The sequence below is a fragment of the Haemaphysalis longicornis genome, unplaced genomic scaffold (assembly GCF_048455015.1).
Source record: "Haemaphysalis longicornis isolate Haplotype H1 unplaced genomic scaffold, Haemaphysalis longicornis Haplotype H1 scaffold_3, whole genome shotgun sequence".
Lineage (NCBI taxonomy): Eukaryota > Metazoa > Arthropoda > Arachnida > Ixodida > Ixodidae > Haemaphysalis > Haemaphysalis longicornis.
In genome coordinates, this window is record NW_027526335.1 from 22,154,989 (window position 1) to 22,182,260 (window position 27,272).

A 27,272-nucleotide genomic window follows, 5' to 3' on the forward strand; every position below is an offset into this window, starting at 1 on the left:
AAAAAAATCAAACGTCACATCCGGTTAATGTGTGTGTGTGTGACGTCATTTTAACGGACCAATCATAAGGGTCGGTAGTTCCTTAGCCGTAGGTTTTCGGAATTTACTTGCATTTTTAAGGGTGCGTTAGTATCGAGCATTTTTCAACCATTAAAGCAACTTGAATTACGATATTTTGTGGTCTGTGAAGATGTGATTATTCGTTGTTTAATTTTATCGCACGATAGATAAGCAAAGGCTGGTTATTCAGATAAAGTGGCACCCTTCATCCAACCACACGAAGTGACGTCGAAGTGTTTTGGCTGTGTTGGAAGCACCGCGCAAGTTTAGCCGGTTTCGTGAGCGACGGACGCGACGGATATGGCCAAAGATACCAAAGGTATGGCACACTGCTGGCGCATTTTTACTCTGTCAATAAAGCACATGGCTTAGCTACTGCTGGGCACCACGATTACAATGGGCGCTTGTGGACGCTACGGAATGTCGAGGGGCGTAGTACATACATCATGGTTCTTTTCTTTCGTCTTTCAGGCGCAGCAGAGTTGATTAGAAAGCACCCTGTTGAAGTCCAGAAAGCGCTGGTAAGAATGTGATTGGTTCTGTACGAACTGTTGAGCTTACTGATGCACATCTCCAGATCCAATCGTGTTTGCGGCCCGACTCGGCGATAGGCATCGACGAGGTAATGTAGCATGCCGTAGAGCGAAGTGCGCGTGCAGCAGCAGATGCAAAAGCTTGCGGAATATTTCCAGAAGGCGAAGTCGTGCGGCGTAACTCCTGAAGACCTCCAAGCGGCAATTGAAGGCTCAAGGCAATTGGTCTCGTAAGTGCCTTTTGAAAAACTGGGATTATGAAGTGTTCATTTTAAAGCCGTCGCTCGGCCGCGGCGACGGGAAACTTTGCCGTTTTAGTTACTCACTCTTTCCCTACCGAAATAAAGGTCACTGCGGCCTTTGAAGGAGGCAAACGCCAAGTCCCTACTTGAAGACTTATGCCTCGACCCCGAGGTTGTGGCCCTGTTAAAATCATTGGCATCCACGAATGTAAGTACGTTTTCCAAGCCCTCTGGACCAGTTACTTCTTGGGCATAACTAAAGTGATTCACGACGCATAGCAAGTCGCATCTGTACAGTGTTGAATAAAAATTCAGTCTCCCTATTTTCTTTCCGTAAAAAATTTAACAAGGGCATACATGGGCCAGTCTTTTAGGTACAGCAGTGCAGAGCATCAAAGTAACGACCATGAAGCAAATGTTTGTTTTAAAATAGTTTGTGAGCACACATTACATACACGTATTATTCAAGCTTTTGTTTCTGTAGCACCGCTGCTTTCAGGAGTGCAACTGCAAAAAACAACTTCTGAACATTAATACCACATTGTACTTGCAGATCGGAAAAACAAACGGTCCCCTTAGCAAGGCAAGTCGGAAAAACCAGCCGCAAACTTGTGCCTTGGTGTTAAGTTTTTTTTATAAAAACATTTCAGTTGGTGAACGTCAAATGGAAAGTTGGCGTTGCAGCCATGTCTGAACAGTGCAAGAACCTGAACTCTCCTTTTGTGATCCTGCAACTGACAGTCGAAGACTGTTCCAGCTGCCAGTCGTGTCACACCATTGAGCTTACAATTTCAGAGTTTCAGGTATGGACATTCTGGCAACTCCCTAGGTCCTTTATTTCAGCAGTTGGGTTGTTGAACCTCATGTTTTCACTATTTTATTGCAGAAGTTTGCATCAACCATGCAAGAACTTCATGGAACTTTAGGTCCACTATGTAAATAAACATTTCTGCGCATTTGCAGTGGCACCTAAAACCAGACTTTATTATCCACAAAAAATCTCAAAAATGAGCAGCAACGGGGCCAAGCATTGTCAACATATAGACAGCTGATTCAAATGCAGAACATAATTCTTGCGGCACATCGCATGACATTGTCCATGTAACCCAAGTTTGGGCAGTAATAAGTGACCGCTACTTCCAAAAGTTGCACCCAAATAATTCACAGGCACTTATTTAGAAGCACACAATGCATTCAAAACATTTTGTCACAATACTAACATTAAATGGGCATCTACACTTGATGAACTTACTTTTCCAGCCTCTTTTTCACTAAAGTTACGGGCTGTAATTAAAAGCTATGTCTTGCTAAGGAAACGGGGCGACTTAACACAAAAAGTGCCATTCTTGCTTAAGGGGCAGTATGGTGCGCAAGCATAAAAAGACCTTGTAAGAACTGGGTGGAAACATGGTGGTCACATGAAGACATGTATGGCGTGACAAAAATGCATCGGGCAATATAAATGCAGAAAAAAATGCAAGAAACAAATAGAGGGTACTTCCCAGTTGCTATACAGTTGTCTTGACAAAAGCACTGTGACAAAAAGGGGGAGAAATGTACAGAAAAATCTCGCAAGCAGAATGGGGGGGGGGGGGAGAGAGGGATCCACACGGTCTATGTCGGAGGTTTAAAATGTTACTTGACAAACACACAAAACAGTAAAATGGTAACTAGGATCAAAGATGTCTTTAAAAACGATCCCTGAATGCAGCGAATGGACTGACATGGATGACGGAATGGGGGTGCACTGCTTCAGAATGGCAGTTCTCATTCATGCACTGCACATAAGGCACTCGTCTTTGTTTTTGAGTGAACACGCGATCCCGTCGAGCTGTTTTTTCTTGAGGGCACTCTTGTCAACGGTGAACTGGATGGCATTGGCTGCAGGCTTGGTCCTAAGGTAGTACATGCCAGTCTTCAGGCCCTGCAAGGACACAGACCACACTTAGCAGCACACACTTATTTCCAAACCTAGAAGAAAGCAGCATTCTTGCATTGCATTAAATGCCTTCCTGCAGGGTTCTGATTTCTTTTTCCCCCGTGCCAACAAGCCCCTGTATGTGTGTGCAAGTACATGCAGATGTTGAAGTTCAATGGCCTGAACAAGGGCAGTTTTGGAAGAGCTGGCTATCACAGCATGGGTATGAGTCTGCAGGGCATGATTTTGAAAATGCTGAGGAACTTGATTTGTTAGGCTGCAGTATCGTTAGCCACAGAAATGTTAACACGCCCATCCTATCAAAGAAAAGGTGAGCTGTGATGCTTCACAAAATACATTAGGTGCACTGAACAGTTTTGCTGAGAAGCTGGTCATGTCCAAGTCAAAACAACTGCCTGGTACTGCAAAATTTTGAGAACGGCATGACACGCCATCGTTCTGACAGTGGCTGCCTCAGTCATTTGGAACCGCCCTAGTGGGAAGCCACACTTTACCAGCTTCCAGCCGTAGAAGTGCATGCTGGTGAGCTTGGCGTAGTTGGGCTGGGCAATGTGCACGTTGAGTGACTGGCTCTGGTCGATGTAGGCCCCCCGGTCGGCAGCCATGCGCAGCACGTTCTTCTGGGGGATCTCCCACACCGTGCGGTACAGGGCCTTCAGGTCATCCGGGATGTCCAGGTTCTGCATCACGGCGGCATGACCGTTCTCTCTCTCCTCTCGGCCAGTTCCCCCAAAATGTGCCGCTACAGTTATTTGTAAGGGTAGCACCACCTACTCACTCACTCTTTTGGCAGCACCTTCCAGCAAGCAGACAGACGCCGACAAGCTCTGAACATTCCGGTGTATGCCCTTTCCGGTGTACGCAAAAAACACTTGCATGACATGCGAAAATGCGGGGCATGCATGTCTTGTGCCAATTAGCTATTGTGGGAATCAATTGAGGACCCATACCGCATGAACACTGTAGGCATTTGAGACAAAGGCATAATTAATCTGAGAAAAAAAAAGAAAAAGTGACCAGGGACACAACAGCTCAGAGTCGAGGCATCCTATTTCAGAGGCATACCGTAAAATTCCGAAAACAAGCACCTCTACCTGTGCAAGCCCCTCCTCTTCCCTATACGTGAATCCACTGCTAATTTCAAATTTCCACATCATTCCGGCAAAGCCCCCTCCCCCCCCTCTTCTGCACCCCGAGATCTAGTGCACCCAGTCAACACTGGTCTATACACGGCCAGTCTATAATCCAACTCAATCCTGGTTAGCAGCCTGATAGCCCGATCTTTGTGCGCCATTTCTTGTTTCTCTTTTGCCTGTGTTGGTGCATCGGGCATTCCTACACATGAATTCCTATAAAACTTTTTTTGGGAGTGACTCAGAGGGGTCTTTTGATGGTTCTGAGAGCGATGACTAATATTCTTTGGCAAAATAATAGGTCCATGAGCATTCCGTTTCTTTCTTGGCAAGGGATCTTTGTAGCAGTCATCTTGAATTTTGGTACCATTCAAAGATAGCGCCCCCTTCTCTGGGCGTTTCTCGCCTCTGCCAGAAAAAGCCAGCATGCAGGGCCACGAACAGGATAGGTGCAAAATTTAAATTGCTCGTACAAATAAATACTAATGTAGCACTGTGCCGCCCACATCCCAAGGAGATTTGACGCGGGAAAAAAAAGTGCACACAAACCTGGACAGAGCCATTGTTGGCAATGAGGTCATTCTTCAGTGTCTCGTTCCACAGACCCCTGTCAGTCAAATCCTTGAGAAGGTGGTGGTTCACAACCTGTGGACAAAAGGCAAGTGGATGCTATACTTGGTACCATTTCAGGTTAGCCGGGCAGTAAAACAAGCTCTCTATAGATGTTGTTGTACAACTTACGAGACAGTTCTGAAATGAAATTAACTTGTCTTGGAGGCAAAACTGGCATCGCACACAATTCACAACCTAACTTGTGACCTAAAGTACTAACTGGTACTCAGACTATGCTACAAGAATGAGAACTAACTTTCTGAATGCACATTTAATGACTAATGGTTCATTTTATATCATCACAAAGCATGCACAACAACTACTAATGCAAAAATTGAGATTAGGTTCCATGTTGATTCTTTTTGTTTTGTGTCTTTACAACACTCACATTGTGGAACTACACTGAGCCCTATAGAGACTCACTGCAAATGTAACATACACAGGAGTTTTACTACAGCTACTAGCACATTGCACATATTTCTTCTGCACGGTTATCTCATGCTACAACATGCACCTACACTCTGTTATAGTAGACTAATTGAACACTGTGTACATGTTCCCAAAGTGCTTCGTTTAAAAATACTATCAGGCTAGGTCAAAGTGCAAGTTATGCACACTAAGCAAAATTATAGCATAAAAGTGATGTTGATCAGTTCACAGAAAACAATACAGATGTGTTTATATGTGCTCTGCTTAGCTAAGCAAAAGGTACTTTGAACAGACAGCAATGTCTAACAGGTTGTCACAAGCAGGAGTGAGATCATTACGAAAAATGTGTGCGTGCGAGAAAGAGCGAGGTACCTGGAACTCGCCGGAGAGGACACGGCGTGTGTAGATGTTGCTCGTGTAGGCCTCGATGGATTCGTTGTTCCCCAAGATCTGAGCCGTGGAGGCCGTGGGCATGGGTGCGAGAAGCAGGCTGTTCCTCACGCCATGCCTGCACAAATCAACTTCACATTGTAGAGCCGAAGCAACACCAACATGGGGTACCACTCGAGGCTTGGGCACATTGACAAGAGCCTTACTTGGCCATTTTTTCCTTGAGGGCTGCCCAGTCCCAGAGGTCGGTCGGTGTCACTCCCCACATGTCGTACTGCAGGATCTGGAGAGAAAACCATCACGAGATGACTACGTGGAGAAACAGCAGCCCGCGGTGACCAAGATGTACCACACTGACCGAACATTGCCAGAATGTTTCGAAGCCCTTGTCAGCGTGAAAGTGCGAAGGTAAAATTTACAGCAGATATTGCGAGCAACAGCTGATGGAACTCGTTTGCTTGTGCCTACAAATTATACAATTAGATGTTGTCAGCGATGTAGACTAAATACAAATTTGAGCACGGTGAAGCCTAGGTGTTGTCAGTGATGCAGACTAAATACAAAGTTGAGCACGGCGCAGTCTTCATGGATCAGGCATCCACACCCACCCCTTCGGACACGGGCGACCCCTTGTAGGTCTCGTACGGCCCATCTCGCTGGGCAAGCTCGCAGCTGGCTTCCAGAGCTCCGTAGTAGATGGTCTCGAAAATCTGCCGGTTGAGCAGCATGGCTGGCTCGGAGTCGAAGGGCAGGCGCAGCAGGATGAAGCAGTCCGCCAGACCCTGCACACCGATGCCGATGGGCCGGTGCCTCATGTTGGACCGCTTGGCCTGCACAGAAAGGTGCCAGCAGGGTTAGCCACGGACGTGGGACATCACAACACTAGTTACGTAGTGTCGGACTCAAGCAATGGAGCTGTGATGTATCCCCTTTCGGCGATGCTTTTTGGCCGCTAACACAAGTTCTGCCACGCAGCCGTCTGGGATTAGCTGGCCAGCAATGGTACAAGTTTTTGCCTGATTTGCCACAAGATGAGGGCATGTACTCAGAAATGGAGCCTCCGGCAATGGCCTCTTCTCCAGCTGGGTGCCAGCATACCCTGGCTGCTATGCAAGTGGCCACGGTACACAAGTTGTATGACCAAGTGTTTCTGCTAGGCACAATGTGGCAAGCAAGTCAATGCAGCAGGAGACGCCTTTAGACGTTAACATGAGGGGAAAAAGTGTGAGGGAAAATCTGAAGTCCGACACCAAAATAGTGGATGCGGGTGCACCGCAGTCCTGGCTCCTACTTGTGTAGGCACCACAGGGTTGCGCAGACTTCAGAAAGAAGGCCTAAGTAAGTGTAAATGTCAGTGCATGGGAGTGATGTAAGGATGTGTGGACACTTTGTGGACCTTTTTTGCGATGATTTCTAGAGGTCGAATGGCAGAAACGTTGCGACTCCGTATTGCCAACAGCTCCTTTCACGAACAGCATATTCGCATGTCGAATCTCAGGCTGATGCAGGTGTTGGTGTCTAATTTTACTTTAGAGGAGGAGGATAAACATTTTATTCTGGGCCAAATTTGCATGGAGTCTTGCAGAACCCCATTAGCCTTGCCAGCCACTGCAGCCCGCTCCACCAGCCAAAGCTGGTCGGACACCCACAAGCTGGACAGGGCACACCTCTGGTGCTCGGGAGAGATCTAAAGATTCGGTCACTGTGAACAAGGCAAGACTCGAACAAAAGAAGTGAAAAAGAGGCACACCTCGGGAATCGGGTAGAAGTTGACGTCAATGATGCGGTTGAGATTGCGGGTGATGACCTGGCTGACCTCGCGCAGCTTCTGGAAGTCGAAGCTCCCATCTTTCACAAACCGGTTCAGGGCTATAGACGCCAGGTTGCAGACAGCGACCTGCAAGGCAATAGGGCACCTTTTTAATTAAAAGGAGGGCACCCCTGAGCAAAAAGGCATTTTGAGGCTGCTACAGGGCTACCGAAATACTATCTCCCACCCCATTTGGATTCCCCGAGCTACTCCACAGAACTGCACAGCGGCACTTTCGAATGCACTTTTCCCACTAAAAAAATGTGCACAAATCAGCCGACTCAGAGCATAACTGAAGCATTCTAAATGCTCATGTGTTAAGGTAATTATTAGGCCATGTTTCCAACTCACTTTGGTGTTTCCTGGCAAGGCTCACCTCATCGGGGGAGGTGTACTCGACGACTTCAGTGCAGAGGTTGCTGCACTTGATGGTGCCCAGGTTCTTCTGGTTGGACTTGCGGTTGCAGGCATCCTTGTACAGCATGTAGGGCGTGCCCGTCTCAATCTGGGACTCCAGGATGGCCGACCACAGGTGCTGCGCACGCACCTGGCGCCGGTACCGCTTGTCAGCCTCGTACCTGCACAGGAGAGAGAGAAATATACGCAGTCCTCTTCCCCAGTGACAAGACAGCCTGCTTGCAGGAACTGCACGACTGAAGAAACAAAGAGGAGGTGAAAACACAAGCACGGACTTTGAAACGAAACTTGACTTAAGAAGTGACATACACATGTATACACAGAGTATCCCAGATTACGAGACTGGAGCACGAGTGCCTTGAGTATTGCCTCCATTGCACTGTTGCCAAAAAAAATTCACTTTCTCACACAATCTGCGCATAAATGCATCTATTTACACACGTTTTCCACATTTCAGCTGTTAACACAACTTTTTCTTTTTTTTCATTACTTTCACTCCATGTACTATGTATCTGATTTCCTCAATAAGGTTTCAGTTGGAAGTCAGTGCTTGTGTGGTCTAATTCTGCCCTGTCGCCCATGCTGTGGTTTTACCAACATTTCCATAAAAGTTCCGTGTTTTCTTCTAATGTGCCAAGAAATTTGCTGTGGTAACTAAAAAAAAAAAAAAAAATATCTGTGAGCTTAAACAATGGTTGCTGCTATCATTAGCACTCTACCTCAACTGCCTAGGCGCTGCCAATTGTCTAGCAAGGTTTGAAAAGCGTTCACTTGCCTCTGAGCTTCTTCCAAGAACCCTCTTATTAGGTGCTTCCATATTTGAGAGCTGTTGATTCTAACAACAGTGACTTCAGAAAGGCATTTTCAAACAGCACTGGAATCAACAACAACTGAATGTTTCAGCACTAAGTGATCAAAAGAACATGGGGTTGTCTCACACAAGATTTGTTGGGATTAAGCCAATTCAGCTTGTACCACATGGTTGTTAAAAGTGCAATCCCTCTCATGAAGAGCGGAACGCCCCCGTTGTTGGAAGCAGCAGACAGAGGGAGAGGCAGCACCACTCACTGGGTGTAGAGCTCGTCGAACTTGTCTCCGTACACCTCGTGCAGGCCGGGGCACTCGTGGGGGCACATGAGCGACCAGACCCCGTCCTCCTCAACGCGCTTCATGAACAGGTCTGGGATCCACAGGGCGTAGAACAGATCCCGTGCACGCGACTCCTCCTTGCCCGTGTTCTTCTTCAGCTCGAGGAAGTCGAAGATGTCCGCGTGCCAGGGCTCCAGGTACATGGCAAACGCACCGGGCCTCTGCCAGGGGAGGAGGAAACAAGGATCGCGGCAATCTTTTCATGGCAATACACAATAAAGCAAAATTAGCGTTGGCCGCTAGTGTCAGCAGCCAATGCTACGTAAAGTGCCAGGTCAATCTCAAGAGCTAAAAACGAGTACTGAAGTCGTTGAGTACAACTGGTCTCGCGAAAAAAGTGGTTCTCAAAGCGAATAATACACTTCACTAAAGACTGGTCTCGCACACTCTTTCACAACAAAACCCCAGTGCCCTTCGCAACAAATGATTCGTGAACAGAAGTTGATACAGCCAAATTGTGCACATGTTTCAATTGACGACAGAACAAATATTGGCACGGCTGCAGTGGATGGACACTCTTCATTATCCCGACCGAGCCACGCAACAATTGGTCGCGTACCTTGTTGCCTCCTTGGTCGACGTAACGCGCCGTGTTGTTGTAGACCCTCAGCATGGGCACCAGTCCATTGGATGTACCGTTGGTCTGCACAATGAGGCCACGTGCCAATTCAGCACCATGGGCAACGCAGGCAGCGCCACTCAACGGCAACAAAGGCAGCAGCCACTCACCCCGGCAATGTAGGTGCCCGAGGCGCGGATGCAGTGCACGTTGACGCCTATGCCCCCGGCAGACTTGGAGATGAGTGCGCACTGCTTCAGGGTGTCGTAGATGCCCTCAATGCTGTCCTCCTTCATCTCCAGCAAGAAGCAGCTGCACACCGCAATTACACCCCGTTTTCCTTCTACCATAGGTGGTACAAAAGGCCGTCCCCCAATCGGGCTGCCGGGACGTCTGGTCACTTTACTCATAAGAGATGATTGCCGTGGAAGTACTCCCAGTTTTCTTCTCATTCTTGGCGTAACAAAATTTCAATCACTGATGCCACTAAGTAGAGCCACATCAGTATTCGACAGCAAACTGAACAATACTGCAAATTAAACAGTTTCTCTGCCTACACGTGCCGAACCAATCACCAAGAACTCCAATACAGTCTACGCCCGTTACAACGGACCCTCTGAATCCGGAAAAAAACGTCCGCTGTAGCCCAAGTATGCAGTATCCGACGAGAGGGCGGGAGGGGGGATGGGGGGGGGTATGAGCCCAAAAGTGGGTACTTTGATCGACATTGCATATGCATAGTACATACACTTTGGTCTTTCTAAATGCCTGCAACACCTCTGCACAGTGTTCACGTGAGGGCAAAGAATCGCGTAAACACCGTTTCCAAAGCTTAGCCCCGGCACTTGGAGAAGGCCTAGCGCATGCGGCCAAGAGTGTAACGACTAGGCTTGGGCGAATAGTGAAATTTTGCTTCGAATCGAATTCGAAGCGAATGGTGGTTTTTCTCGAATAATTTCGAATCGAATAGTTCGAATATCATTACTACTTTTTCTCACATACTTTGGAAAATGATAATCATTAATCGTAAAAATGCACGTTCTTAAGTAACTGATACTCATACAATAAGTTTCGTGAGTCTGAACTGTGTTCATGCACTTTTATTTTATGAACACTGGGGGAAGGTAACATCAAACGTTCACGTTACAAAAATAATAGGAGCACTGCAAATGCTGCACATCTCGTGTCAACAGCTGATGGCACAGTTACAGGTTCTCATGAAGGAAAACAAGCTGCTCGACATGCTCTGTGAGAAGCAGCTCCCGTCTGTTGCTAACTACACTGCCTGCAGTTGAGAACAGTCTCTCACTTCTTGTCTGAGTGGCTGGGATGGAGAGGTACCTCTGAGCTACTTTAGCCAGGGCTGGGTACGATTGGCTCCCACGACCTTTCCACCAGTCCAATGGGTTCTCTGCTCGAGGCAGCAGCGGTGCACTCAGGTAGTCGCAGACTTGCCTAGCGGTATGACCATTGTCAGTTTCTTGACATGCGGTAGAGCTCAGTGTAGAAAAAATAGTCCACACAGTGCTTGCTGCACCCATTGCTGATTCTGGCACGACAGAACATCCTTGGTCCTGTTTCTGCTGCGACGGCAAAAGCTTTTCCACAGTAGACACAAGCAATGCTCTTGAAGCGTGGGTCAATCAGCATGGCAAGTGCTGGCACTTTGGCCATCTTGATGTCGGGGAATCGTGTCGAAAGACTGCGCAAGAGACTAAAGGCAAAAGGTGCTGCTTCGTCTGATACGTGGTCCTCAAGCATCACACGCGTGCAGTGCAAGAGTGGAATAACTTGTGAAAGAGTTGGATAGTGGTCTGCAGAAAGCTCGGCAGTAGCCTGCTCTAAGGGCTGAAGCACTCTGACTATGGCATTCATCAGCTTCCACTCTTGCGCGCTCAGATTTTCCACCGAGTCTGACTCCGACAGCTCAACAGAAATAGGAGCCCAAAGCTTTAGCAGCCTTGCCAACATTGCATGCTCGCTGTTCCAGCGGGTTGGGACATCTTGGATAAACTTCAAGGGCCGGCATGTACATGTCATTCTGTATTTCGAGGAGCCTGCCTCGTGCTCGCGCGCTTTTCTTGTAGTGTCCCACGATGGACCTTGATTTCACACAGAGTAGGGCAAAACTTGAGACTTCTTTTTTTGCATCACTAATGCACAGTTGAAGAGTGTGTCCAAAACGCTGCAGTCCCTCCCACGACGACCTGGCAACAGCCGAAACAAAGTTTCTTCCATTGTCCGTGACAACAAAGGTAGGGATGTCTTCGGGAAGGTCCCACTCTTTTACGACCACTTGAAGAAAAAGCAGGATATTGTCTGCCGTGTGACCTTCTGGCATTGCTTTGCATGCCAAGGCAAACGCATGCTGCACAAAGTTACGATCCAGCATGTGAACGGTCACGCTCACGTAGCTGCCGCCCGCTCGCGACGTCCACGCGTCCGTTGTGAGCGTGTAGCACTCTACTCCCTGGGAGAAAATTTCCCGCAACACCATTTTCAACTCGTTCATCTTCGCCGCATATAAGTCTGGAATAATCGTCCTTGAAAACTTATTTCGAGAAGGGATGACATACTCGGGCATTGTGTAGTTGATCATATCCACGAAGCTTTTAGCTTCGACCACACTGTACGGCTGAAGGCCGTGGGCAATGAAAGTGGCGATTCTTCGAGTCATCTCTTTCGCTCTTGGGGACGTCGGCTGGAGCTTTGGCTTGAAAATGGATGCAACAGAAACCGGAGACGAGCTTTCCTTTCCCGCGCTCCGCTTTGAGGCCACCATTACTTTACGCTGGCGGTCGGATAAGTAAGCATTGTACTTGCAAGGGTGTCGCTTGCAAGAACGACTACAACTAGCGTTGTAGTCGTTCCGGTCGGGGTCTTCAAAACCGACTGGCACGATTCGCACCGCGCTGTGCCACCACCGGGAAACTTGGAGTAGTACAGTCAAACTTCGGTACAACGAACACCACATTAACGAACTTTTCAGATTAACGAGCGTTTAAGAAATCCCACACCGACTGCTTATAGTTTTAATGTAAAATTATTTCACTACAACGTACTTCAGAATAGCGAACGTTTCAAAATAACGATCGTTTTATTTAGTTCCGTGCCATGTTAACAACACCTCAGTACTACGAACTCATATTTTCAAGGCCGGAGACTCTTAGAAGTCCGTTAAACAATCGCGGCAACCGGGGCAGTGTGCTAGTAGACGACACGGCAAAGCGCAGCCAAGAAGAGGACGTCTTGCAACTTGCTCCGCGGAATGCGGCAGCTGATGCAAGAAGGAGAAAAAAGGTGAGGAGAAGAGAACAAATGAAGCATGGGTAGCCTTCTCCGTCCCGAAAGCCGCGGCCGCGCTATTCGCGCTCACCCCAACTTTTTCTAAGTTCCGCCGCTGCTCATGTGGCTTGCTGGATCTTCACGGACATCAGCGGAGCTGACAACAGAGGACATTGCCCAGACCGTGAGCGTTCAGGATGAAGAAGTGAAGATGGCAGCGAGGATGGCATGAACAACGATGCCTTTGAGGGTGCCGCAGCAGCACTCGAAAACTACGACGAGCACGTGACGACTGCGGATGTGGTGGACAGCATACAAAAACTCCGCACATGTCCGGGGAAAAACCGCACGGCCACTGATTCACTCCCCAGGAATGTGTAAGTGTTTGAGTCCTTCGTGCTAGGAAGCTTGTGCTACTCGCGCTAGATGAAAATCGCCAACCACTTTAAATAAACGTGCATTGTTTCATGATCACTAGTGCATTTTTTTTTTGTGAAAAATGACTCCAAGGATGCACTGCTGTACACGTAGGTGGTTTTAGGCATTGAAATACTAATTGTTTTCTTAAATTTTGCGATTTTCACTATAACGACCTTTCAGAATAACGAGCAATTTTCCACGGTCCCCTGAAGTTCGTTATATTGAAATTTCACTGTATTTCCATATTGGATTTGCGAACGTTGAGCGTGAATCGTCTTCCGACGCGCCAAATGACGTTGACGCCATTTTGGAAATAGAACTGTGCTGAATGGATTGGATTAACTTCTATCTCCCACCTTCAAGCAAAACGTGGTAGTGATGGCGATAGGACTGACAGCAGCTATACGTGAATGGCTGGCTGCGTGCCACTACACTGTACTGCCGCTTTGCTTGTGCCACTTGCAGTCCGTGCCAACGTTCGAAGACCATGCCAGCGTATTCGGTGACGCCGAATAATTCGAAATTTTCGAATGCTTGAATTCGAGTCGAAGCGAATTCGAATAATAAAATATTCGATCAAATACTCGAATTTGTCGAATATTCGCCCATCTCTAGTAAAGACGCATGATAAGTTGAGCAAATATAGCAAGAATATAACTAGGCGCAATTATTAACCTGCTATAAAACATCATTCGTGGCCATGGACATTAGCTAGGCTCTTTTAAATCCCCTCACGACGAGGCAGGTTTTCCCGAAACCGTTCGTCAAACAAATTGGATTGCTGCCTGACGTTCCCTCAAGGCAGCTCCCACATTTTTAGCGATTTTAGTCTGGTCATTGAAACAGCTGTAATGAAATAATCTGATGACGGTCAGCTGTAAAATCGAAAGTTAGACCAGTTGGACTGCACACAGTTACCGGCAGATTGCACACAATGGATGGGGAACAACCCCCCTACTTGAGGCATTTCTTACCTTTTTCACCGAACGGAATGGGAACGATGCATGCGTAGGAATAATAAAAGCCGAACTTCACTGAACCAGAGTTTTTTATTACATAAAAAAACTGACGGGCAGACTCTCCTCCGAGTGCACCACTTCGAGTATTCGATATCCCTGTTTTCAATCTCACCGGAGTTGCGTTTATCGGCAGCGGCCTTGTTCTTGACGGTAGAGCGGACTGTCTGCTTAGACAAGCCTGTACTTCTGGCGATGCTGGCCTGTTTTTCCCCATGTTCAATAGCGTTAATTACGCTTAATTTCTGACAGTGAAATCAGCTACCCTGCTGCTCATGCCGCTAATCGCAAAAAAAAAAAAAAAAAAAAAGCCACTGGCCTGGCTTGGCTGCGCCAATGACCCGGCTGCCAGCAATGTTGCCAGACATAACAGTTTTCTTGCAAAAATAAACAAAGAAAAAACACATCGGGTGCCGGCACCGCGGAAGTCCACTATAAACTTTCAGTCGAAACAATTTTCGCCTAAAATTTAGTCTGTTGTAGCCGATAGTCTGCTCCAGCCGGGTCCATTGTGAACGGAGCGGACTCCATTTTAAAATGCATGGGGACCAGACAAACCAACAGAAATGGTCTGTTGTAACCGAAAGTCCGTTGTTGCCGGATCCGCTGTAACGAGCGTAGACTGTATCTGTGCTAGCACACTTGCAGCTAAGGTGTCCAAAGTCAAGACATAAACAATTGAGATTACCAAAATAAGGAGCACTAAAATAATGAGCCAACTTCAAATGAAATGAGGCATTTCAAGGAAGTGCACACAAGTACCTCGAAAGTTGTGGGCGGGGAGTTCCCGAGTTGAACAGTGTTGGCGACGCGTGCGTGAACCACTTTTCAGACATGAGGTTGTACGTGTCAAGTGCGGCCTCCAGGTCGTCGCCGTGGATTCCAATGGACACTCGCATCAGCATGTGCTGCGGGCGCTCAACCACTGAAACGAGAAGCAACCGCATGCTTACCGTCACAGCACATGTGATGTGCAGCATGAAACGGTATACAAAGTGGTTAGCTAATGAAGGTGAATACTGAACTATTTTTCGCACTCACAAAAAAGTGCTAGAGGAAGACAAAAACAAAAACAAAAAAGCTTATTCATATGTCAGCCATCTCAAAGTCTATCTTTAGGTTTAAAAAAGCACGATGTCTGTCTGTCTGTCGTAAGCCCCACCACTTGGCTTGTCAAGCTTTCCATCTCTTCACTTACTTCAGAACACTGAACAGAATTCAGAACACTGAATCGATATCTTATGCACCAAAGGAGACGCACTAAGCTGCAATTCATTGCATCGCCTCACAGCACTTCACCAAGTGAAGAAACCTGGACTCCCATGCTGCGCTTACAAAGGGTACAATACATCTGTGGTCCATTTCATGCATACTTAACGCTGGCCTGGTACGGTAACATTTGATCCCTTCTGCAAACACAGGCTCCATCACCTAAGACGGCGAAGGGAATCCTAATGTGTACAGGCCATCAAAATCCAATCATCATACTGTTCAAAACCTTGTTACGTACACTGACAAGTTATTGGCGTGGAGCTTGCCACTCAGCAGAGATGCCTAATTTGCTAGTCAAGTCTTTCGCATACCCACACGAGTACCCCATTTAAATGAATAGAACTCGCGCATCAAAATTTGCTGAAAAGGGCTCTTTGCCCTACCCAGGAGAAAGGAGAGAGGGGCGGTAACACAACACCCGCCACCTCAAGTTCTTCCCTCAAGCAAAGCTACAGAAAAGCTTTTAATTAAGCAAGACCACAGTGGCCTCGATGGTTTTTCTGGCACTCTGTTCTCGTTAAGTGAGAAGTTAAATTTCCTTCAAGATCAATTTCTCTTTTTAGTGAAAAACTTTAAGCAAAAGATCAGCACTCCTCGTGCAACTGCCCCAAACCCCACAGAGTAGCTGCAAGCTCCCCTAAACTGAGGATGGGTGGCTGTGTGTGAGCATAGCATACAGATGGTCCGTAAGACTGCAATGTTACGTGAAGCTGACACCACACACCACCGTGAAAACTTATCACCACTCAGATAATGCACAGGAGAAAAGGAAAGTTTTGAAGACTGAAAGTATTTGAAGAGTGTTGGTGCCTACCCTTTCCGTTGATCTTCAGCAGGTAGGAACGTTCCAAGGTCTGGAAAGAAACAAGGATTTCAGAGAAGACTTTTTTGTGCCTTACATCTCGGCTGTATTTAGTCATAGTGGCATTAAAACGACACTGCCTCAAACTCTGCTTTCAGTGACAGAAACTGAATGAAGAACAACATTTTGAATTAATCTTGCACTAGCTTACCTGAGCAACCTAATTATGCCACTGATATAAATTACTTTCAGCAATTAGGGCTTCACAAAATGTCAAGTGCTTATTACTTTTGCATCTTTTAAGGATCACTCATACACAAGGCAAGTTTGTCCATATCAGCAAATAGGAGTACCAGCCTCAAACACAGCACCCACATAGCAGAAACACCAAAAGCATAAACAGCCACTTGCAGGAATGTACCCATAACAGGGGGTTGAATCTTTGTGATAACTTTAACCCCCCAGCAACAACCACCTGCTCCTAATCTGATTAAATTTCACCTATCAATAACAAGGTTGTACTTAACCTTCCCCCGTTAATTTTAGCACTGCAATTAATGGCAGGCTCAAATTAAATTCTGCCCATAACAGGTACTAGCTGTCCTACGCTATATCGTCCTTTATGCTTTTCCTCCACCAGCTTTATAGCTTACTTTCTCCGTTATAACCGTTAAATCTTGAAAATCCATGAAGGCAAATATTTCCCCAGCATAGATTCGGATGGATGCATTTCAACAGAACGTGCTTAATCGTTCATTTCCTTTCCGCAGACCACACATGCAAGCGGTGACAGGCTTTTCCACAATACGCCGGTTATGTCCGGCTTAAAGGCCAACTGCACTGAAATTTCCGACAACGTACAAGTAATGTCATGTAATAGTACACATAAAGAGAGTGCGAAATTCAATATACTGTGCTTCAAGCATGAACGCTCGCGAGGCAAATGGCTTGTGAAGATTGGTGTTTTCAGAACCGAAACTGTAAGAAACGGCGGCCATTACCGGCGGCCGCTCACAGCATCCTCCGAACGCGCATGGTAGCGTCGTGTTTCACATCGTTAGTTCTACGGAAGAACTTCCCCTAACATTTGACATGGAGTTAGGTGCAATTCAGACATCGCGTTGCTATCAATCAAGACCCGTCCCACAGTTACTTTTGCATCAGAATAACTGCCGGAGTAGCAATTCCTGGCATGCCAGTAAAAAAGCTGGTCCAGATTTACAAAGCTACTTGCTCGTGCGATATCAAAAAGCAGCTTTGGTTAGCTGGCACCTAGACTGTCATCTAACTTCTTTATTTTTGCTTTTTTCAGGGGTGAGACAGCTGAATCAGATTTGGGAGCAGTTTTTGGAGCAGCGAAATCTCGATATTGGAGCAGAAGAACCTTGATTTGGAGCAGAATGATGACATTTATCACGTCATCTTAGGAGCCTAAAAATCAAATTTTTGGCAACTCGAGGGGGAGTGCACTTTTTAATGGGTTTTCAACGTACATAACACTGAAACAGCCTTTCAATGAAGTTTTTTGTACTAGAGTATCACAAGGCACGAACTGCACAACCTTTTTACAAGCCATTTATAAATTCTTAGGCGCTATGCATAGATAGCATGGAGTGTCGTTGAAAACATTGAATCGAAAAACTAAGGCATTTTCATTGTCATGTGAACGCTGAAATTATTATTTTTGTAATCCTAGACTCGGCTTTACACACAATTGTAGATGTATGACAAAAGTTGCGCAAAGTGAGGTGACAACCTTCGCACCCCACCAGTCCTCCCATTTCCATCCCCAAGGTGCGCATTCACTACGATCGCAATTTGAATAACGTTGGTATGTTTAGCCACCTCCCTCTTGGCATTATATTTCACTTCAGATAGATAAACCACTATTACTAGCGTGCAATATAGCCCGTCCCGCTATCGGCCACTGCTTGAACATTTTGCGGCGATGTAGCCTGCGCCGCCACTTCTGCAGTGTCGATCGTCCCATTTCCGCCACTCGCAAGCTCGCTGTCAAAGGCAGCAATAACTCAGCGTTTTATTAAAACACCGCAATGAGTCCGAAATTTCACTTCAAGCACGCACAGTGCCTCTCACTCAAGGCCGAAACACGGCGAATTCACGGGCCCCACGTTGTTTTTGATGAACTCCCGCTCTTCGAGTCACGCAACTTTCCTCAACAGATCAAACGACTAAATGAAAACCCAGCCACCCCCATAACCAAAACCACAGTAGAAATCGGCGAAGAGCACTCTGCCTGAACCACGAGCAACTGCTTCGCCCGACGGCCATGTTTTCCAATATTCACCACATGGCGGCGCTCAGTAATGTCGTTCTGGAGATATACGGCGCTCCGAAAATTGCCGTCTTTTCATCAATTTTCACCAGTAGTTTGTCGCCCGAGTACACATACGTATTTTTTCTACAGGACTTTGCAATTGTTTTCAATGGGAAAACTTTAAAAAACTTACAGAATATAACATGTGCAACCCGACATGGTGACCTTCGAAAAAACTATCTTGGGGACAATTTTATGCGGGTGTTTTATTGTATGATCAATCAATTGAACTTTTACAAACAGGATCACCTTGGGGGTGCTGGAAAATTATGCTGTCAGTAAGCATTTTTCCCCACTGAAACTGGCGGGAGCGTTAAATTCCTTGGCTCTCAGATTGTTTTGGAGCAGTTTGGCGCAATTTTTGCAATTTCCAAGCTTTCGGAGCAGCCTGGCGCAGGAAAGCAGATTTGTATCAAAAGTGCACAATATGCGCAGCTGTCTCACCCCTGTTTTTTAGATGCGAAGCATCTCATGCTCAGGGCTGTATCCCTCCCTCCCTCGTCGTTGTCCACCGTCTGCAATCTACTGCACATGCGCGTCTCCTCAGCCCCGTCAGCGTTTGGCCCGACGTCAGCGCAGTCCACTATAAAAAGAAAGTTAGGCGGCGCCCGGTTTCGATCCCATGACTCTCTGGCCGCAACGAGAGGTACGTGGCGCTCTTCCCACTGCGCTACAAACCGAGACGGGAGTATGTACTACGAACGCGCCTTATGTCCCTCACTCATTCAAACTACGTCAAGAAGCTACTGATACAACGAAGGCATGCGAAGCTGAACGTCAACGCAAACGACGAACTGAAAACTAATGGGAACTTCAGTCGACCCCATGCCTGCTTTGCATACTACTCAGGGTTCCCCTATGGGGAGATGGTGTAATTTTTTTAGGTGTACAAGCCTCGCAAGGGCAGAGACCAATCACAAACAATTTTTACAATATCATTACGTAAAGCACATTTTTGTTAATATCAGCCCAGTATTTTTCACCTCGCTGCACATCGAGGATCGAATTGTAAAATTGGTCTAAAACCATGTCAGCTTCTACAGCTAGATGGTGCAATAAAACGCCAAAAAATTTACCTATCTGCCACTGTTTTCTACTTTTACTGGCGACGTGCGCAGTTGATAACATTTTACTTTCAAATAAACAATCTAACACAGTACAAAAGTAAGTAACGTTCTTCGGGATTGAAAAAAGATGTTTATCGCTCAGGAGAGGAACAATTTTGTTAGCTTTCACACTTCGCGAAGACGATGGCCGATCTTCATGTGGATGTATTTGTTACCGCGAGCAAGGCAGATTTTCCCGCACAAATATGTATACCTGCGCGTAGAACAACTCTAGTTAGGTCATCGAACTTTCCGAGAGGTCTTGGGGGTGGAGGCGGCGTTGTGTCAGCCCGAATACAGCAAATACTGAACGCAGAAGTGCAAGTGATCAAGAATTTATAAAATATTGTCTTTTTTCTGTGACAGACGCAATGGGAATAATAAATGTACAGGCAAGTTCGGGTTCCGTGCTACGTTCTGGAGTGAAGGTATTATTGTAAAATAAAAAAAAGTTTTGCCAACTCCAGAATCATTGCAAGCGCGTTTATAGTTTGTAGGCTTCTAATCATTGAAAAAAAAAAAAAAAAAAAAAAAAACAGCGGCTATTGCTACTGATGCGGTTAGTTTTAAACATGTGCTGCCGACTGCGGTACAGCATGGTGGTGTAGCACAGAAACCTCTGGCGGACGCATCCCTGCGCCACACAGAGCGCCGTGCAAGTCACTGTAGAAGCGCAAGCTCCACAGGACAGGTTCCTCTTCTCCGTCACAGGCCGCTCAGAACTTGTTTCATACCTGTGACACACGGCAACGCTAAATCTCCTTTAAACTAAACCCCTTTTTCCACATCAAAAGACATTTTGTGGAAAGGAGTGGCGCTCCTGACACACAGTAACCCCCAATCTCCGTTATGTAGTTCCCGTAACTGACACACCATAAAGTGGCGCTAGCAGTTCTGTGAAAAAGCATGCACAATAACAAAAATAGAGTACGGCTAATAGATCTTATTTATTATTTTAGAGAGGAACCGTGCGTTTTGTTGTTGTTTAGAAAAAATAATAAGGTAATTTCACATATTTGTATTAAGGAGCAATGGTTTAGTGCTTGTTTAGCCTATGTTTCATGCCTATTCCGGCAACAGTGGTTGATGTTTACAAAAGTACATTACGACTGGGCTTGTTTGGTGCAATTTAATTTCATTGCAATCTGAATAATTTATGAAAGTATTAGGAAATCACATTTCGTCTCATTAGGTTCTCAGAAGCTTATGACTTGCAAGCGCCTGTTTACGAGGCTGCGCCGCTAGCTGCTCCTTTTCGTCCGGGAAAGGAGATAGGCGAACACCCCTTATGGAAAATGCCCACTGCGGTAAAGGAGATTCTCCTTTGTCGTGTGTCACCGAGGCGAACGCCGTTTCGGTAGCAGTCCTTCTCTGCAAAGGCCTTTTAACTCTTTCGCTACCGCGCCGATCAAAATCGATCAATTTCATCAATACTTTTGGGAGCGCCTTTTCATAGCGTTTCACGCCTTTCTCGAACAAGTAAAGCTGTTCGGAGTTAGATCAGAAAATGGCCTTTCAAAATCAGTTTTGTTTTCATTTTTGCTACGGAAACGTGATTTTTGACACGCTTTTGAATCACCTGGGTGTGGAAAAGGGGCGTGGTCATCACACGTCACTGCTACCAACGAAGAATGCGTGCAACTCGTAATTACTCTGCACCAGCGCTTGTTTTTTGCTATCAGGGCGTGAATGGGGAACTAGCAAACGATTTTCAATCATCCGGTTCGCGCTCTGACAATAATAATCCCAGAAGTCGTCTGAAAATGTCAAGCAGTGCCTGGTTGCAAAGCTACATTATGGTTTTAGGCAGTTTTATTTCCTTTGCGCACGTTGTTCTAAGTACTGTGGTAGTTCTACTTACCCCAGGACCATTCGCAAACAGTTTACAACAGTTTCGGTTTCGTTTCTGCATCGCGAAATTCATATTTAGCGCTACTACGCAGTTACCCAACTTCAAAGCTACCTGCCATGGCGCCTGGAGTGTCCGCGACTGATCCTCGAACAAAGCACGGCGCTCCTGATTCCCCCCCCCCCCCCCCCCCCCCAACCCGATTTCTGCGATAAGAACTTCAGATGCAAGTCAAAAGATCACACCCAGTCGCCAGATATCTGTTCCGCCGAGGACAGCGCTTCAAACCGGCCTTACACTGCCAGCTGTTCGACTTCCAGTTTCGTTTCCATGCGAGGGTATATCCGGGTGTCTAATGTTGCTGATTAGTTAAACTGTCTATTCGGACGGAGTTTCCAAGAAGTTTTTGTACTGTTTCATTTGAAAATGTTAGGTGGCGCTGCAATAGAGGAGGCTCGTTGTGCTGATCTTTTTCATCGTGCAACTGCTACTTGGCCAAAGATCGCAGGGCACGATTCTAGCTCACCGTACCTCATTTTTGCGAGCAAGGCTACAATTGTGAGTAACAAGATGATAATAAAGCTCAGCTTTATGTTTTGAGAGAACTGACCGTGAACGACAACAAGCATCAGCCACGGCGTTCCGTTTTCAACTTCATGCATGTTTTTTTCCACATCGCGTGCTAGTCCCAAATATTGTGCTCGCTGTAAATGAAAAGTCAGCCATTGACATGATGTTTTTACGTTATGTGAGGGCAAATTGGTGCCTCTGATAATGACAAACCGCCAGGTTTATGCCAGGAAACCACCCGAAATTGCACATTTTGAATTGGAGGTTGGGCTTCACCGCATGACTTGAGCACCGTGCATGCTAACATTTTTTTTTAAATCTGACAAACTGTTCCACGCAAGTCGACATTTTTTCTAGGGCGTGTTTTTGAAATGTTTCCCTACAAAATGTATATTCTAATTTTTTTCTACTACCAGTGGTTTGATAAACACAACTTCTTTTTTGTCATTTTTTTCGACAACTTGACAAAAATTTTGATTTTGATATTTTTTTTTACAACTATGATATATAAAAACCTTTAAAAACTGGTGTTATTGGAAAGGCCGTTAAATAATCTGCATTTTGTGTTCCTGCAGTTAGTGCCTAACCAATTTTTTAGCAGGAAAAAAAATGTTTTCTTGGACCCCTAAAATTAGTCAATTTTCCGGCGGTAGCGAAAGAGTTAAGCGCCCGTGTGTCAGGGGTATCAGTCTGCTCAGAACTACTTTGAACGACAGTACCTAGTCTTCTGTGTGTTTACAGGGCTTAGGATTTCGCCATGGTGATTTTAAGAACATAAATTACTTATTGGATCATATTTGGACAAAAAAAAAAAGAGTGGAGTTGACTTTTAAGGGTAAGAGGAAAGTGCTTATTAAGTCCCTCCAATCTCCGTGGCATTGGGCCAACCATGCCTTGGTGCTTTTCTTTGCGCAGCCTGATAACACGGACGCACTCGAGCTGCCTCAGTCAACACTCTCTAGATAAGAAAGCCTAGCTGCATACAGACATAGTGCGAGAATTCCTGGTTTTCTGACCACATCACACGCAAAGCTGAATTTTTTGTATCCTATAATGTTCCTTTTCTATATACATGTAGGATATAAAAAAGTGATAAATTTGCTTTGAAGCCAAAAAATTTACATTCAGATACCCCCCATGACCACCAATGCCCACCTTCGTAACAAGCCCTTTGTCGAATTACAAGGTTCAAAGATAGCTTCCAACGTCGTTTTTTCCCCAGTTATACCATGTGAAATACACATTACTGTTGATCTATATCGACTAATTTTTCTAACTTATTTTGCGATTTTTATACTAAACATGCGAGGAGCATATACTATAAAAAATTAATGACAGAAAAAAAAAAAAAAAAACACACAGGTTTCATGGTGGTGGCAGAAAGTGAGCTATGCATGCAATTGTGCTGGGATGCTCTAAGGTGGTTTCACTAGTTCCTAGGCCTGCACTACGACCTGCCTCGTAACCAAGCTTAGCTATGGACCCCAATGCCTTTGCTGCTTTGCATGGAAGTGAAGGCTCAAAAATAAGCAGCTTCCATTCTAGTTGCTGAAAATGCAGTTTTAGACACACTCCTCAACCACAGCCAGGAATAAAAGTACTACAAGAAAAAAAAAATCATCACCTAGACTTTACTTCAATGACCAAGGCAAACTTTGGGGCGAGTTAGTACTGCAATTTCACAATGTGTAAAGCACGGTATTTAAGGCGAGGGATGACTAACGAACAACATGGACAAGTGCTACTTCCAGCTAGGATTGATCAGGAAAAAACGCATATATCCGCCAATAACACATCCACAGCGCTGAAACTGAACTGTCTGAACGCTCAAAACTAAGCTCATGTGTGAACAAATAACGAGCAACCTGTTCCCAGAGGTACACCTTAGAGCAGAAGTTTACGGACCACGAAAGCAGCAATTTTGAGTTATTTCTCGGCCACACGGCAGCCCGGAGTACTATGTGCGGTCGTTTTCATTAGTTCAGTACTTATACGACATCTTGCATGCATTCGACAGTCTGTCGGGCTGCTATAGGAAGAGAAATAACCTAAAATTGACATTTCCCTGGTCCGTAAACTTTTGATCGTGGCTGTACAAGGAAAATAAATAAAATTCAAAAGAACAAAAAAAGAAAGAATACACGAAACGGCTATCAGAGTCAATGGGTGTGCATCAGCAAAGAGGGCAGATAGGACAATAGGTGCGCACAGGCAGAGAAGACAATAGCACAACACAGATATCAGCTCACACGAGATGCCGTCCTCGAGTTCATCAACAAAAGAAATTCTTGGTCACGCGTGACTTGAGATTGTGCAATCAGACTGCCCTGCTTCACTAATGTTAGAATGCTATCGGTGTATATTTGTGTCCTTTTCCTAATAAATCTGTTAGAAATAGCATTTGTTTTCTATGTCAATGCTTTTCTTTTGTTTGCACCAGATAGATACTAACAGAAGACTAGAAAGCACAGTGTGACACGCTCATTCACTTGCAGAAGCATAAGATTTTTCTTTTCTATGGCTACAACTTCAAACATTAACCAATTCAACTTATGACAAAAAGAAAAACACCAGTCCCAACCAAGCCAGCCAGGAACTATGAATTCAAGGTAATTTAATTAACATGTCACTTTATTAATTTCTCTAGCTGAAAATGCATGCAAAACTCTGCAGCCATACCATCTAATTCACATGACACACTCGAGAAGCATCGCACAAGACCCTTTCTTCAGCCAACTTACCTTGAAGCCAAAGTAGTTGTAGTTGAAATCTCGGTCATATATAATGGCAGAGTTGAAAAACTGGAAGAAGAATGGTTGTGTTAGCAGGTGACACAAGGGCAAAGTGAAGAAGTTAGCAGAGGCAGTAGCAGGCTCCCACTCACTTCAGCATTGTCCATGACAATCTTGTACACGGCATCGCTGATCATGGGTGACCGTAACCTTGTCCGTGCATTCACCATGTTGTACAGGTCCTCCACAACCTCTGCAACATTACGGAGGGCACAGTGTCAACCAGTTTTTCAAAAAAAGAAATACTTAGAGGAGTAGCTAAGAGGACGCCTACTTGTTCAGTATCGCATAAAATAAAAAGTTAGGCACAATAGCTCAGCTGGCATGTAAAGAGCACCCAGCAGTGGAACATGATAGAACAAGAGGGTTAGCTGGGCAGAACATACTTGCAGCAATTTGTGCTGCTAAGAAAGCTCTAGTGCGAGTTCAACCCTTGAGCCCCACTGAAGCTTGGGAAAAAAATGGTCTGTCATTTCCTGATTGGAAGAAAATAAAATCAATTGCATTTGTAGAACACACACACAAAAAATTAATATGTGGCTGAATGGTCAGAGCGCGATGTTGAGCTATATTTTTGATGCCATGAAGACCAGCAAAAGTTAAAAGCTCAGAAGCCCAATTTTTACATCAATCTGTCTCTTGAACCTCATTGGTGGCCAGTAAACAAACTATTCTGCCGTTTCTCTAATGCTTGCAATTTCACAACGCCACGCCTTATCTATCATGAGTCCTTTGTCCTTGCAGCACTTTTATTTCACCGTAACTGACCAACAAAAACTGCACTTGTAGATTTCATACACTAAATTACACAGGATGGTGCACCTCAACGTGGCAAAACTAACCGAACACACAATACCTAACATATGAAGTAATCGAAGTACCAATATCACTAGCTCTGAACCTGCGAAATTTTAATAAATTGCAGTCATGAGGCACATCATTATTAATGTAGCATTAAAATAATTGGGAGTTTCCAAACATATTTACGTTTTAAGAGTTTCGGATTTATTCATCAACACAAGTTCGGCCCTTACCACTGAACACTTTCTTCGTCTCCTTGTGTAAATTGGAGATGGCGATTCGGGCGGCCAAAATTGCGTAGTCCGGGTGCTTCGTCGTCATGGTAGCTGCTGTTTCAGCAGCCAAATTGTCCAGCTCCACAGTGGTGACGCCGGGGTAAAGTCCGTTGATTACTTTTTGTGCAATGGAGCACTGGAAAGAAAAGAACTCTGTTGATAGCGGTTTTCAAGACTGTAGTCGTAAAGTACTCCATAAAACCAACTTTTTCTTTGTTTCTCTTTTCTTTGACCAGGCGTTTTTAAGAGAACACAAAACGCACAAAGCTCTAGACGAGATTGTGATGACACAAAGGAGGTTCTAACGGTCACTACCGCACACCTGAAAGTGATACACGCACAAGAAACGGAATAAAAATTTCAGAAGATGGGGAACATGTTTCTCGCAGCCCAGTTTGAACGCAAAGCTTTTTTTCGCTCTTACCGGATCGACAAATTCCATGTTGAGTCCATAGCAAAGCTTGTGGATCCTTGATGTGATTTTGTCAAAGTGCACAGGCTCCTTTCGGCTGTCTTGAAGTGGGAAGAAGAAAATACCACGTAAGAAAACTGTTTCACAGCACAAAAACATGAAAGCAAACGAGAAATTTTAAATCTGGGAACCCTGCACCGCGCGGAAGGAGTGCCTTCGAGGTCGGCATGGTAGGAGACGGAAGACTGAACACAACTTTGCTGCGCAAATACTGCTACAAAACTCCGCGGGCTTTCGGTTCTCCAACAGCAGCAGTTATCAGGTAACTCAGAAACTAACCTCTTTTAAGGACGAACATCCTCTCCACCTCCTGCTTGTCCGGACACGTACGGGAGGACACAACGGAACGTTTGCGCGCGAAAGCAGCCGGCGTGAAAAAGGCGCCAAAAACGTCCTTTGCTTACGCCCCGCACTGAAAGAACATTAACAAACGTAACAACAGCGACAACAGCTGCTCGAGCAGTGCTGCCAACCCACAAGCCATATTTCCCTTCAAATTTATTACACACTTTCAGTGATAATTTTCTCGCCTCAAAATCACTAATAACTTTTAAAAAATTGTAAATGCAGCGCCACTTAAAATTTTATTGTAGTAAGTGAAGTGACGGAGCATAGACGGAGCAACGTTCTTCTCCCGGATTTCCCATAGAAAGCGAAACCCGCGCAATGGCGGGGATGCAAACACGTCCGCAAGCCTCAATGCCGCAAGCTCAACGCAAGTAATCATGTTCGCAAGCATGAGAACGTGTGAAATTATTTATTACACGAGTTGCTTGACGACATAAATAATAGGCACATTATTAAAGTTCTAAAGCACGAGGCCGACCGATAGAGTGGCGTCTTTGCAAGCGAACTGAGTAACCGCGTGCCACGAAGTGCAAAATTGCGCTGCGCATAAGTAGCCGACGCTTTTCCTGCCATTTGCGCCATTAGCTTATTAGGTTGATTTGGATCAGAGACGGATCCAGGTACTTCATAATTTGTGGGCGGAACATGCAGCA

The 27,272-nt window shown here is 45.6% G+C and overlaps 2 protein-coding genes and 1 pseudogene across 3 annotated transcripts; 1 reads left to right on the forward strand and 2 right to left on the reverse strand.

Annotated features, from left to right (window-relative positions):
* The first annotated feature begins 46 nt into the window (after positions 1–46).
* Positions 47–1,810, forward strand: LOC144174123 (uncharacterized). Its single transcript, XM_077702592.1, has 8 exons — positions 47–379; positions 532–581; positions 638–682; positions 753–823; positions 941–1,043; positions 1,389–1,418; positions 1,486–1,638; positions 1,722–1,810. Exons 1-8 carry the CDS (start codon positions 361–363, stop codon positions 1,776–1,778), a joined length of 528 nt encoding a protein of 175 aa, XP_077558718.1. The 5' UTR covers positions 47–360; the 3' UTR covers positions 1,779–1,810.
* Positions 1,792–26,748, reverse strand: Rnrl (Ribonucleoside diphosphate reductase large subunit). Of its 2 annotated transcripts, none has more exons than XM_077702591.1 (18): positions 26,551–26,748; positions 26,224–26,312; positions 25,758–25,935; positions 24,816–24,916; positions 24,673–24,732; positions 16,081–16,120; positions 14,757–14,919; positions 9,444–9,585; positions 9,274–9,357; positions 8,634–8,875; positions 7,525–7,726; positions 7,089–7,235; positions 5,947–6,168; positions 5,545–5,621; positions 5,321–5,456; positions 4,457–4,552; positions 3,269–3,454; positions 1,792–2,759 (listed from the first exon to the last, which is right to left on the reverse strand). In XM_077702591.1, the coding sequence occupies exons 1-18, from the start codon at positions 26,567–26,569 to the stop codon at positions 2,607–2,609; spliced, it is 2,337 nt and encodes a 778-aa protein (XP_077558717.1). In that variant the 5' UTR covers positions 26,570–26,748; the 3' UTR covers positions 1,792–2,606. The 2 variants fall into 2 exon arrangements, with proteins under 2 accessions (XP_077558717.1, XP_077558716.1); XM_077702590.1 differs by lacking the exon at positions 26,551–26,748 and adding an exon at positions 26,410–26,455.
* Positions 9,927–14,298, reverse strand: LOC144174122 (zinc finger BED domain-containing protein 4-like; annotated as a pseudogene).
* Positions 26,749–27,272: the final 524 nt, after the last annotated feature.

Excerpts from the sequence above, each read along its gene's own strand:
- LOC144174123 (XM_077702592.1), top strand. Across the intron at positions 824-940 it reads GGCTCAAGGCAATTGGTCTC|GTCACTGCGGCCTTTGAAGG; the intron begins GTAAGTGCCTTT and ends ACCGAAATAAAG. Across the intron at positions 1,044-1,388 it reads AATCATTGGCATCCACGAAT|ATCGGAAAAACAAACGGTCC; the intron begins GTAAGTACGTTT and ends TTGTACTTGCAG.
- Rnrl (XM_077702590.1), bottom strand. The coding sequence starts at position 26,440 with ATGCCGACCTCGAAGGCACTCCTTCCGCGCG. Across the intron at positions 26,313-26,409 it reads GAAGGCACTCCTTCCGCGCG|ACAGCCGAAAGGAGCCTGTG; the intron begins GTGCAGGGTTCC and ends TCCCACTTCAAG. Across the intron at positions 2,760-3,268 it reads ACTTCTACGGCTGGAAGCTG|GGCCTGAAGACTGGCATGTA; the intron begins GTAAAGTGTGGC and ends GTGTCCTTGCAG.